This window comes from Manis javanica, chromosome 3 (assembly GCF_040802235.1).
Source record: "Manis javanica isolate MJ-LG chromosome 3, MJ_LKY, whole genome shotgun sequence".
Lineage (NCBI taxonomy): Eukaryota > Metazoa > Chordata > Mammalia > Pholidota > Manidae > Manis > Manis javanica.
The window spans coordinates 161420634-161433787 of record NC_133158.1 but is presented as its reverse complement, the minus strand read 5'-3'; the positions used below and the strand labels follow the sequence as shown (position 1 = coordinate 161433787).

The following is a 13154-nucleotide window of genomic DNA, read 5'->3' as shown; positions in this document are numbered from 1 at the left end:
TAACATAAAACCTGATGTTTTTTAAATTACTGAAACATTATAGCTCTTCTTAAAACAACCCTTCCTCCTCTCCCCCTCAATTTTATATAAACTGCAACATAGAGGAAGGGGAATACATACATATACCACCTTTTCACTTATGCCAAATATACCACATATACCACTTGTGTTCTGCAAGTTCTCCAAGAAGAACCATTACCCTAATCTGACACTTCAGTGTTTCATTCTTGATAATTTAAAAAGGAACATATATCTCACTCTTGGTCTTTTTCTCCTTCCCGCAGGTTTATTGATTCCTGGAACTTATTCTTATGTTTAATCAAATGCTGCATATAAAAGCCAATTATTTTTAGAAAATGTTATAAAAACATGGTCTCTTAAGAATCCTCTAGCTAAATGAAAACTTTCCCATGTTAGGCATGTTATGTAAATTTAACTTCGGAACAGGTGTTTACAGTGATACTAACTATTTTTTAGAAAAGTAATATTAGATGAATAAAGAGCTCAAAAAGCAAGGATTGCAGTAAATGATTATTTAATTTATATTTAAATTAGCAGGAAATTTTTCAATTTTGAAAATGTTCTATTTTCAATAGATGAAAGAACCTTAAGTTGGAAATTCAGTATAAACTCTGCATTTTTTTTAAAGCATTATCAAGAAATTGGAAGAACATGAAGAATTTTTCCCAGCATTTCAGGCATTCACTAGTGATCTACTTGAAATCTTAGGTAAGATTTCTGTTGGTGGTGGTTTAATTTCACATCTTAAGATGTCAGTGGGTTTGAGGGAAAAGTGTTTTAGTTTCTGGATTAGTTTTACCTAGAGTGGTTGGTGGAAAATAGCTAGAAACCGCTAATAGTTCTGGAAACACACTCCTAACTTGCAGTTAGACTTAGTTGGGATTAGTCTATGGAACAAAGAAACACATATCCTTTAAGGAGTTAGGGGCTGCCTTTGCTTTAAGGTCTTAGGTGAGACATGGCATTACTTTATCTTGGCTCAAGTTTACCTGACTCTGTCATTACCTAATGAGAAATCATGGTAGAATTTATGATCTGGAAAGGTGTTTTTACTCCCCCTCCCTCTTTTTTTTAAAGATAGTACCTACCTACTTATATTTTTCTAAATATACAAATTAAATTTCCTTCTCAGGTGATAAGAAGTAAAATAAACATCTGTAGAAAGGAAGAGATAAATTTATAAATCTGTAGAAGGGAGATACATGTATACTCTGTCAGATTGAGAGCTTCATTAGTACTAACATCTCTTACAGGGAAAAAATGTAATTTGATTAGGAGTCTTAGTCAAAAAAGGACCCAAGTCCAGATTTATTTTGTGTGTGATTATATATGGCTATAAAAATAATTTATCTTACTATCACACTTTATAAAGTGATTTATTCACTAATGAATTCTTTTTATATATATATACCTCATTTTAAAAAAACTTTTTAAAAGACTGGCTCTTTGATATAAAAAGTTAAATTAGAAGAGGAAATGAGGTTTAATAGAATATAAAGAAATGACTAAATTAAAATTTGGTAAGAAGATGAATAAATGAAACATTTGACTAAAATGTATAACCTAGTGAATATAAAGGAACTTTTGTGGCCTGTTTTATGTAGACTGGAAACCAGAGAGATAGTGAGCATGCATACTTGAGACCTGCTCATATGTTGTAAAGATCATAGCAAGGGTAAATGTAATCTGAAAGTTAAACTTAAGATAAAACAAGAAATTGCAGAAATGTGTTCCTTGAATCCCAAAGAGAATACGTAGAATAGAATAGTAAGTTCCATGGAATAATATGGTTTTACTTGCTCTGGAGTAGCAGTTAAACAGTGAGGTTCTTGTCATTAATAAACACTTTAATAGGTATACTAGTACCACTTATTTCAGAATCCTTCTATAGAAACTTCCTCTCAGATATTATGGTACTCAGCCTGGTTCATGTGGGACCATTTGCTTCAGGAAACCAAGACTCCCTACTGAGGAGCTCAGTATTTTTGTCACAGTTGAAATTCTGGAGTTAAATGTTATACTTAACATTGGGAAAGTTACATCTGTTTGGCAAACATATTTTTATTATTAATAGATATCATGTCAAGCATCTAAAACTACAGAGTGGTGTACTGTATACCAGATACAGAGAAGGACTTTATTTTTCTCATATAGGAGGTGTGATTAGCTGTGAAAATTCTCATCTCAGCTAAGATCCTTCTCTGTGAGGTTGATTTGTAAAGCAGATTTCTTAGTTAGTGAGAAGACAGGTGTGATTTCAGAATGGGTATCAGGAAATAACTTGATCTTATACCTTACCATGATATAAGGTGTGAACCAAATTCTCTGTTTTAGATTTACTTACATTTTTTCCTTTCCTATTTCTTGATGTTTTGTAAGTAGATCCAGACAAGTATTCTGACTGCAGTTAGGAGCTTAGACATGTGTTGAGGCTAAAGCAAGAACAACCAAACTTTAGCTAAACATGGAGGGGAGAGAGGTAGAATCCAAAGAAGCATGTTTTATGTAAAAGGAATGAATAGAATAATCTAGAAAAAAGTGGTGAGAATCAAGACAGCCTGCCACTGAGGCTTACCTTTTAAGCAGGGCTGGAGTCTAGATAACAAGAGGAAGGACCTTGCTTCTTCAGTGGCCAGGAGCTTTCAGACAGTGAACTCCAACTTAGGCTGGTTGGAAGAGGGTGCTCTTAGGAAGAGAGGTCAGACTCAGGAAGAACCTGACCGAGAAACACCTGAGCTGGCTTATTTGGTAAACTCTGTAATACATTGCATCTGAGATTTGTACTTTGAGAAACCTCACACCCTTTATTAGGTAGATAAGTTTCATCCTAAAAGGTAGACCTAAGAGTGATCGTACTAGGGAAAGCTTTCCAGGAGAATTGAGGCTAAGACTGTGTTCCAAGAGAAGAAATAAATCCCTAAGTCCTGAGATGGGGACCCAGGAGAGAAAGAACATCTACCTGGGATTTCACCATGTAATTATACAGATTTAAAGAGGCAGTAACATATCATAAATGTGGCCAGTAGGGTCTGTTAATAAGAGCACACACTGCTAATGAGATTAATATTAGAATCAAAGGTTGCTTGTGGGTATGTGGTAGCTTTTACAAATAGATGCCCTGTAAAGCATCTGCATCCGCATCAGTGATACATTGTGACCACTGTTGGGGAAAGTTTTCCCGTGTGTGAAAGCACTAGTGTTGTTGCTTTTGTGTTAGAGCTTCCATTGCATAGAGCTTCTCAATTCATCTGAGCTTATCACAAGATAAAGCTCTCCTATTATTCTTGTTTTTCTATTACAGAGATTGATGACTTGGATGCCATTGTACCTGCAGTAAAGAAATTAAAAATACTATCATACTGATAGCAAATCAAATCATTTTACTGTGTAAATTGCATTCTTAACATTCTAAGAATTTCATAGGATTGATCTTAATTTGAGACAAGGGTTATAAATGTATTTATACAGGATTCAGCCCCTTCTTAGTATTGGGTTCTTCTCCATGCATAAAATTTTTATAAGGTTCTTATATAGAAGAGTTGCAAGTTAAAGTGGAAAGTTAACTTTAGATCCTTTCATCATTTCTTAAGCAATTTTCTTGAGTGCTTAAAGTTTTAAGGTTGTTTTAAAGTATAGTGTGTGAGTGAAAGAGAAACTCAAGGATAAATATGCAAGTAATAGAAAGGCTGTGTTTAATTTCCGTGTTGAGTGACCTCTGGTTTTGGGAGCAAGGAATACCAATAGCTTTCTTACGTCCAGCCTTAGCAGGAAGCTGTTGCTTTCCTGGCAAGGCAGTGGCACATGCTGTTACAGTATCCCTCATGGCACTTGCCCCTTCAAAGCAGGAAGAAACAAAAAATGTTTTATCATTGTGTTAGGGTAGGAAATGAATTATGAGGTGAAAGAGATGAGTACATAGAAGTCTCTCATTAAAAGTGTCTTTTTTTTCTTTTGAAATCTTGATGTAATGTACTTTTATAAGGCATGAGCTCGTAAATAAAATTTTTGTAAAGAATTTCCAAATGTAAGTGTCCTTAGTGACTTATTTGTATTACTCACAAATAATGAGCTATATTCTCTTACAAGGCTGAGCCTTCTTTGGACAACTGGTTCACCTTTGCTGTATTTTTATTTTTTTACATGGGAGTATTTTTCTTGCTGCCTCCTACCTACTTCCTCTCTATTCTCAATATTCAGCCTGATTTTCTTAAGGTACCAGTATGTTGCCTCATGTCTGAGTATAAGCCACTTTGGATTACCACTGCTCCCCCATATCTCCCCTTTTATAAGTAGCAAGCCTAGGAAGATTTTTCATTTATTTTTGTTTGTTGTCATAGAATTTCCAGGAAGCAGCATGGTGGGATGGAGAGCAAGCATCCAGATGCTTGGAATTGGGACCTCAGGGAGTAGATAATACTGCACGTTCTTTCTAGATTTAAAATGCTCTGTTTTGTTGGCCTGAAATTCATTTCTAAACACTAGCCCACAATTTGTGAAAGAACAATTTGTGTCTTTGAGGGCTGTGTGGAAAAAGTATTTGGATATTCAATAATGTAAATACCCTGAGTTGATTAGATTACTCCAAAAAATTGTTAGAGACAGTTTGGAAATCTAACAATATTTGAAAGGAAGAGAAAATAATATTAATCTGAATTTTGTCAGCTAGTTTAAGAGCCTATTGTAACTCTTAGTATAAAACAGGTTTTCAAACTTCCTTAGAGGCCTAGAAGTTTTTTGGAGGGCCACTAAGAGGGGCAGTGCCACTTGTTTGAAGAACTAAAGGCCCTTTCTATATCAAATCTACTTTTATCTAGTTTTAATTATTTAAAATATAAGTAAAAATTATTATTTAGCTCTTGGTGGTTTTTTTGCATTTTATTGATGTATAATTTACATATAGTAGATAATACATAATTAAAGTACATAATTTGATAAATTCTGATATACATACACACCTGCGAAACCATCACCACAATCAAAATAATAAATATACCATGATTCCTAAAGTCTTTGCCCTTGGTAATCCCTTCCCACCCACTCCCACCCCCAGGCAACAACTGATCTCCTTTCTCTCCCTATACACTACTTTGCATTTTATGGGATTTTATATAAATGGAGTCATACAATGTTGTCCTATTTTTTGTCTGACTTCTTTCACTCACCAAAATTATTTTGAGATTTTTCATGTTGTTGCATTTATTAACAGTTCAGTCCTTTATATTGCTATGTAGTATTCCATTGTGTGAATATACCACAATTTGTTTATGCATTCACCTACTGATGGAAATTCAGGTTATTTCTGGTTTTTGTCTAAAAATAAAACTGCTGTGAACATTCATGTTCAGGTCTTCATTTGGACATATACCTAATATGTAGTGTCTTAAAAGCTGTGGTTTTATGTATTATGTCTACTTTTAGTTTTATTTTGATTTGGATCTTGGTTGGCACAAAGTGGAAGGGTAAATTTGGGTTTTGTTACTCCATCCTGATTTAAAGTGTAAGTTTAGAAATATTAAGCCTGAGAATATGTAGCATTTCTTAGGTTGCCTTTTTATCATTTTTTTCAAATTTTTTTGCATTGTAGTCAGAGAACGTGGTCTTTGGTACTGAGTCTTTGGAATTTGTTGACTTTCTTTATGACTTTCTATGAGAAGAATTTTACATGTGTTCTACATGTGCTTCAAAAAAAGTCTTAATTGTTCACTAGTTAATATATACACTATTATGTTGTTTAAATCTTCATTTCTATCCTTTTTTTGTCTACTTGATTTGTTTATGGGAGATACTGAAATTTCTCTGTGGGTTTGTCAGATTTTGTTTTATATATTTTGAGCCTATTTATACATACTTATAAATGCATAGTTGATAATATTTTCTTGATTAGTATCTCTTTTTATTCCTACTCATGCTTCACCTTGAATGCAGTTTTGTCCTTTGTTAATTAACAGTTGCTGGATATTTCTTTCCTTTTTCATTCATTTCACTATTTTATTGTAAAATATAACATGTTAAAATGGTATAAACCATAGATGTTGAGTATAATGAATGACTGATTACAAAGTGAACCCCATGCAACAATCAAGAAACAGAACCTCACCAGTGCTCCAAAAGGCCTTCCCCACCCAGCATTAAGTCCCCTCCCCCAAGAGGTAACCATTAGCCTGACTTATGTTAATCACTTATTTGTTTTTTAATAGTTCTACCACCTTTTTGTGTATGCCTATTGACAGTTGAATTTTGCCTATTTTTGAACTTTATAAAAATGTTAATTATGTTTTATATATATATATTCTTTTTTACGTTTCTTCTTTTACTCAACATTATGTTTATACCCTTCATTCATGCTGTTGTGTGTAGGTCCAGGTCACTTGTTTTCATTACTGTCTAGTTAGTATTCCTCCATGGATAGTCTGCAGTATGTTGGTCTGTTCTTCTGTGGGATTGACATTTGGGTTGTTTGTTATTCTTGGCTATTGTGAACTGCTGCTATGAACATTCTTGTATATGCATCCTCACTACTGTACAGTTTTCTTGAATCAATATTCAAGAGGTAAAATTGCTGGGTCCCAGCAGAAAACACTTTTGTATACAACAGAAGGTGTGTACTGTACAATTAGAAGTAGTACCATTTCTATAGATAATGATGTGAATGGCACCTCTGGGGTTGTACAGTGTGGTGACTTTGATGAGGAATGTGTATCTTCAGGTTTAGAAGAAAATGCCAAACTGTTTTCCAAAGTGGTTGTACCAATTTATATTTCTACCATCAGTGTTTAGAGTTCCCTCTTTTCCACATCCTGACCAATTCTTGGTAAGGTTTTTTATTTTTTACCATTGTAGTGTATAAAGCTGTTTTGTGCTTTTAAAGATGTTTATTTCCTTGATTACTAATTAAATTAAGCATCTTTTCCTTTGTTGGCCATTTGTATTTCTTTTTTGAAGTACTTATATTTGTATTCATTGTTTCTATTGGACTGTCTTTTCTTAGTGATTTGTAAGTTACTTGTGTATTCTCATCATGAACCATTTGACAGTTATGTGTGCTGCAAATGTCATCTATTCTGTGTCTTCTTTCTGTTTTACTATAGTTTCTCTTTATGAACCGAAGAACCTAATTTTAAAGTAGAGATCTTTGGTCTTTTCCTTTATAGTTAGTGCTCTTTGTGTCTTATGAAATCTTTCTCTAGTCACAAGTTTTAAAATTATTCTCCTATGTTATCTTACAACCATATAGTTTTGCCTTTCACATTTAGTCTAATACACCTGGAGTTTGATTTTTTGAATGTGATATGAGTAAAGGACCATTTTGTATCTTCCCTCATGGATATCCAATTTTCTCAGCACCGTTTATTGAAAAATCTGTCCTTTCCCCTCTGTTTACAGTGCTACCTCCATCATAAGTTGAATTATCTATTTGTGAATAGGTCTGTTATTAGGCTTCTCTTCTATTCTTTTGGTCCACTTGTCTCTCCCTCTGCTAGTACCAAATTGTCTTCCTTCTTGTAACTTTAAAATAAACCTTGGTATCCAGTTGAAGGCTTTCCACCCTTTATATTCCTATTGACACTGAATATGCTTGTTAGGTACACACAAACCACCTATTGGGATTTTTATTGGGTTTTCATTAAATATAGGATCAGTGGGGGAGATTGGCATCTGCAATGTTGGGTCTTCCAGCCCCAAACTTGTCATAGCTTTCCATTTGGTTAGGCTTACTTTAACATTTCTTGATAAAATTTTATAATCTTACCATATGGATTGTTGTTAGATGTATTCATAGTGTTTTATCTTTTATAGATGTATGTTTTTGAAGTTTCATTTTCTGTTGTGGAAAAAGAGAACTTCAATTGATTTTTTAATGTTTATTTTGTATTCATCAGTTTAGCTAAAAACTTTCTGATTAATTCTAGCAATTTATCTTTAGATTATTTTGCATTTTATGCTCATTATCATATCATCCGCATGTAACAACAGTGTTGATCAGATATACTCAGTTTTTCTTGCCTTACTACAAAGGCTGCAAAATAGAGCTGAGTAGAAGTGGTCATAGGAAGCAGCCCTTTATTGTTCCAATTTCAAAAGGAAATCTTTTACTGTATTTAAAAGAAAGATACCATATTTTGAATATATCTTTTAAAAATACATCTGACCATTTTTTTGTGTATTTTCTAGTTATATTTTACTGTATTTTTTGGGGGGGTGGGGGTAGGGGTTGATTTTTCTTTATTTCCTTTTCTCTGCTACTGATTTGGCAGTTTTATGTTTCAGCTCTGTTGATTTTCTATTGTTAACCAATATAAAAGAATACCTTAATATTTTTAACATACACTTAGGATCTAGTCAGGAGACAAAAATCATATTGCACAGGTAGCCAAATAAGAAAAATTTAAAACAAGAATTGCTGACTAGTGAAAAGGTAACTGCTTAAAGGGGATAAAAGAGGATTCTAAGGGGTGCAGATAGCAACTTCGGAAAGCAGATACTACCTCCAGGGATAAAGAGCAGGAAAGGAATTTAGGAATTTAGATGAGTGCTTTCCACCAAGCTGAGATTTAAACTTTTGAGGAGGGGTTTGGCTACCATAGGAACAGGCAACCCACTTGGGCAAAGAAACTTGCAGAGGGTGCTGGCTGGTGCTGAAACATGAAGGCTTATGGTGGCAGAGACCAAGTGTGTGAGCCAGGGGTTAACTGTGAGGGGTGCTTAGGTGATTGAGAATAGCCCCCACAGGACAACATAGCTAGCTGCCATGGAAAATCGTGCATCAGTAGAAAAGTTCCTTCTAGCTCTGGCCTTGTAGTGTCCAGCGCCCTCTATTGGCAAAGCCTAACATCACGCCTGCTCCCCCACAAGATGCCGAGTCTGTGGTGCTGCGGTGTCTCCAGTATGAAAGCAGGGCAAGGGGGGAGGGTTGATTTGGGGCTGAGAGGTAGTAAACTAGTAACTGACACATACTTATTTTATAATTTATTAAAAAATATAAAACTGTCTTTAGTGTCCTAAATAAGGACTTGAACACTTTAACTTTCCTCTGAACCAGTTTCATGTCCCTTCCTAAATGTCAGTAGTAGTACGTTAATATCACTATATTTGAACCCAATTCCTGCAGAAATTTTGGTTGCTTGTTTGTATTTTTTACACAATCAAGACTTTTAAGTTTTACTAACATATTTTATGTATTTCTTTGCTCATTGTTTCCCGTGTGCCACTTCTGCCTTAATGTTACATTTTCCTTCTTACTGAAATACATTTAGTGGCCTTTTTGCAGTTTGGTATTCCCATGTGCTTAATATATTTTTTAATTGTTTTTGTTCTATAATAATCTTTGCCTGTGAGCTTCCCTTTAATGGCCCCTAGTGGACAGTTTTGTGATTGCTTCTTTCAGGGCTTCCTATGGTTCCAGGTTCTAAATCAATTTCCACATCAGTTCCATGGTTTGGGGGTTTTCACACCAAGCCAATTGCGTGTTACTTCAGAACTTGTGCTCCTGTACGGCACATTAGCTGATTGTTGCCACCCTTGGTTGGCAACCACAGTGTTTTCTGATGACACGAAGCTTTTCAGGCTCCTTGTCCTGTCTGGTGTAGGTAAAAATTCTGGTCCCCTTCAGCGTTTAAACTCCCAACTCCCATATACTGCTGTTGAGTTCCTCTTTGGGCCATCACTATAACTTTACCTGTGTAACTTCTTAATCAACCACGTTTAAAATAAATTCATGCTTTAAGTAGGTTTTCTATATGTTTGGAAGGGACAAATACAGGTTTTCAATTATTTTGTCGGCTGTAATGATCAGTTGTTTTAGGGTTGCTAATATTCAGGATGGGTCATATGATGGTACTACCTTATACGTCTCTGGTACTTCACCATTTTTAAAGTGAACATCATGATGCCATTGTAAGGTAGACAGGACAGGCATCAGTTGCTCCATTTTGTTAGGAGAATTTGTTATTCAAAATAGAAATCTCAGCAGCAACTAATTTTGTTATGCATCTGCCATGTACTTAGCATAGTCTTGGATGATGGGAGTGAAAATTCAAGTAGTTTAAGTTCAATTGAAGAGTAAACAGAAACATTAAATACCACAGTACAAGTAGTAGATTAGCATGTGACCTTAGTAGATACCTAATTAACCTTTTTTTAAAAATTAAATATGACAAAGTAGAGAATCATTAAAATGAAAAATGCACAGTATTGATAGTATATCCTGTACTTGGATGTGGAAAGGCCGTCTCAGTGTTGACTGGCTTAATGGAGGAGCTGGGTTTGAGATAGGCCTTTAAGAGTGAGTAGGATTTGAGCACACATTCAGGCACGTCTTAAGTCAGATGGTTTGTAATTACTTGCCAAAGTTAAAAATCACCACTGAGGTTCTGGTAATTCATTAGGCATGAATACCCCATTTATTTTTGGATTTGAACAATTATCCAACCAAGAGAAAGTAGTTTTGTTTTTACATGTTTACTCTTCCTAATATTATCCAGTCATACAGTTAAATTTCACACAAAAATGTACGTATTTATCTTCAAATGGCTATTATGATTTAAATTACAGAATATACATATGTACACATTTTAATATACAGGTGATAACAGTGCTCATCTTCAATTTCTGGGCTGTCCATCTGGAGTCAGCTCATACCTGTAAGACAGTTAGTTGGGTTTGGACTTGTGTTAGTAGTGAATGTGTGTTGTGCCAGCATCAGCCAGGTGGCCTAGGCCAGCTGCCAGGCGTCTGTGGGACGAGGGGAACCCACCTCTCTAAGATGGCTCATCAGGATCAAGGCTAGAACCTACAGAGGTGCTTTAGATGTGACCTCCAGGCAGTAAAGCCTTAAGTAAAGATGATAATCTGTCTCCCTCCTTGATAACCAAAGGAGCTGAAATGTACTGAAAAGGGAAGAACTTTGGAGAGAGAATATGGAGACACTGGGACAGTGTCTTGAGTGGCAGATTAACATGATAAAATTAAAGGAGTCACTTACCATTGTGAGAAACCCTTAATCAGATCTTCTTTTGATAAGTCAATCAGTACCTAAACAATCACAAACAATCAGTTTGTTTCCAAGCAGCTATATTAAATGGAAACTTACTGGAACAGAATTGATAATAAAAAGGCCCTCTTTGGGTTTTGGGGTTTTGAGCAGGGACGTTTTTCCTTTGGCCTGCAGCATGGAACCTCCCCAGAAGGACAGGAAATCAGTGTCTTGTGAATCACTCTTCGTAGTTAAATCGCAATAATTTAGTTACGAATGTTATAGAGAGAGAACAGCTTACCTTTCTCATTAACTGATGCATAATTTTAAGACAACATAGTTGTCTCAACTGTAAAAATTATATCACCTACTTTATAGAAGTAGGCTTTTAAAAAGTGAGTATAAGAAGGTGTTTATTAAAATACGTCAACTACAAAGTATTGTACAAATGTCATTCTTTTTTGTCTCTCCTTGTCATACTCCTGAGGATTTTATTTCCTCTACTTCTGCTTTAAGTAAAATCCCATCACCACAAAAATCTTGACATGATGAGATTCATGAGGCTTCAGACTTACTGTATTTATCAAAACAATACTTAATACCATAGTAGATGTTAAGGTATTTGTACCACAGTAGATGTTAAGGTATTTGTGCAATGATGAATTTGGATAGATTTTCGAGTTTGTTAAAATAGGGTTTATCCTGTTAACTTATACATCTATATTCTTTACTTTTAAGAATATTAAAAAAAAGACATACACACAAAACAAAAATGACCTCCTTGAACTCAGTTCTGGTAACAGACAGATGATCCTGTAAGAATTTCTGCAAGACATGGTGTGTGTGGGGTCATGGTGAAGACAGTGGAACTCAGAGAAGACAAATAGTGGCATCTTACTACACTGATGGGCAGTGACTGCAATGGGGCATGGGGGAACTTGATAATAAGGGTCAATGTAATAAGCACATTGTTTTTCTTGTGAAACCTTCATAAGAGTGTTCAACGATACCTTAAAAAAAACATTTTTTGACAAATAAAAATTGTATATATTTGAAGTGTAAAAAAAAATTTCTGCAAGGGTTTGTTCCACCAATGAACTCTAGTTAAAGTACCAGGAGGGACAGAGTACTGAGAGTCCCTCTTGTACTTACTTTTCCTAGCTCCTTTCTTCTGTGTGAGCCAAGTGGCCTACTATTTTTCACTGCAACATCTAGTGACCTCTTCTTTACTTCTTCCATGGGAGCAAAAAATTCAAATCTTTAAGAAGCAAAAAGTCAGGAAATGAGATTTATATATTTAAATCATTTTTATTGAAAATCTACAGTGTTTTATCCATTTTCCTACTTTTAAAACAGAAGGTATAAACTATTGAAAGAAGCATCTAGAACAGTATTGGCTCATAGCAGATTTCAGTGCTTCACTATTACAGAGAATTGCTTGTCCCATGTTATTCACCAACCCTGGAAGTGTCAAGAGGCTGTTTGCCTGAGAAATGCCTCAGACTACATGCTTCGGAGTTTGCTTCCTACTTCCTCTGACTCTACCCTGGCTGTCACTCTTTCAGCTGCCCCTTCTCACTGTGAACAGTGCCTGCTCGTAGGAGCACCTCAATCCCTTTCTAGTTGTTTCTTCTGACCGGGTAAGGGCTAGGATACTGAATAGTTAGGTTTGTTAGAGTTGCGTGGAAAATGGTGGCTTCTTCCCTCTTATGCCTGTGAAGTAAGGCAGAGGAATCTTAGTATACAAGCTTTGACATGTACACGTAAGAGGCGTTCTAGGTTCTTCTAGGTTGTTTTTTTTTTTAATCTGTTTTTATCGAGGTGTAAGTGACAAAACATTATTAGTTTCAGGTACACACATAATGATTTGATATTTATATATATTGCAAAATGATGAACACAGTAAGTCCAGTTAATCACCATAGTCACAAAATTTGTAATGAGAATTTTCAAGATCCACCCTCCTAACTACTTTCAAATATGTAACACTGTATTAACTAGACACCATTCTATACATTATATTCCCATGATTTTTTCATTTTACAAGTGGAAATTTGTACCTTTTGACCCCCTTCATCCATTTCACCCCCCCCTCCCCCCGATACCCATGCATCAGGCAACCACCAATCTGTTCTGTAAATCCATGAGCTTGGTATTGTTT

The 13154-nt window shown here is 35.2% G+C and overlaps 2 protein-coding genes across 17 annotated transcripts in view; one reads left to right on the top strand and one right to left on the bottom strand.

Annotated features, from left to right (window-relative positions):
- Positions 1-13154, top strand: part of CEP70 (centrosomal protein 70) — a 112521-nt gene that overhangs the window by 87659 nt on the left and 11708 nt on the right. For 5 of the 8 annotated variants that reach the window (XM_036991851.2, XM_036991846.2, XM_036991854.2 and 2 more), the window contains one exon: positions 650-729. In XM_036991851.2, coding sequence (XP_036847746.1) covers positions 650-729 — 80 coding nt within the window. Of the gene's footprint in view, positions 1-284; positions 614-649; positions 730-3322; positions 4045-11731; positions 11919-13154 lie in introns of those variants that run through there. The other 3 variants (XM_036991849.2, XM_036991847.2, XM_073232254.1) reach the window with 3 other exon arrangements.
- Positions 10390-13154, bottom strand: part of ESYT3 (extended synaptotagmin 3) — a 57773-nt gene continuing 55008 nt past the window's right edge. For 8 of the 9 annotated variants that reach the window (XM_036991844.2, XM_036991840.2, XM_073232250.1 and 5 more), the window contains 3 exons: positions 12146-12251; positions 11003-11052; positions 10390-10659 (listed from right to left, as the gene is read on the bottom strand). In XM_036991844.2, the coding sequence (XP_036847739.1) occupies positions 10623-10659; positions 11003-11052; positions 12146-12251 (193 nt within the window). In that variant the 3' untranslated portion in view covers positions 10390-10622. Of the gene's footprint in view, positions 10660-11002; positions 11053-12145; positions 12252-12282; positions 12707-13154 lie in introns of those variants that run through there. The other variant, XM_073232252.1, reaches the window with a different exon arrangement.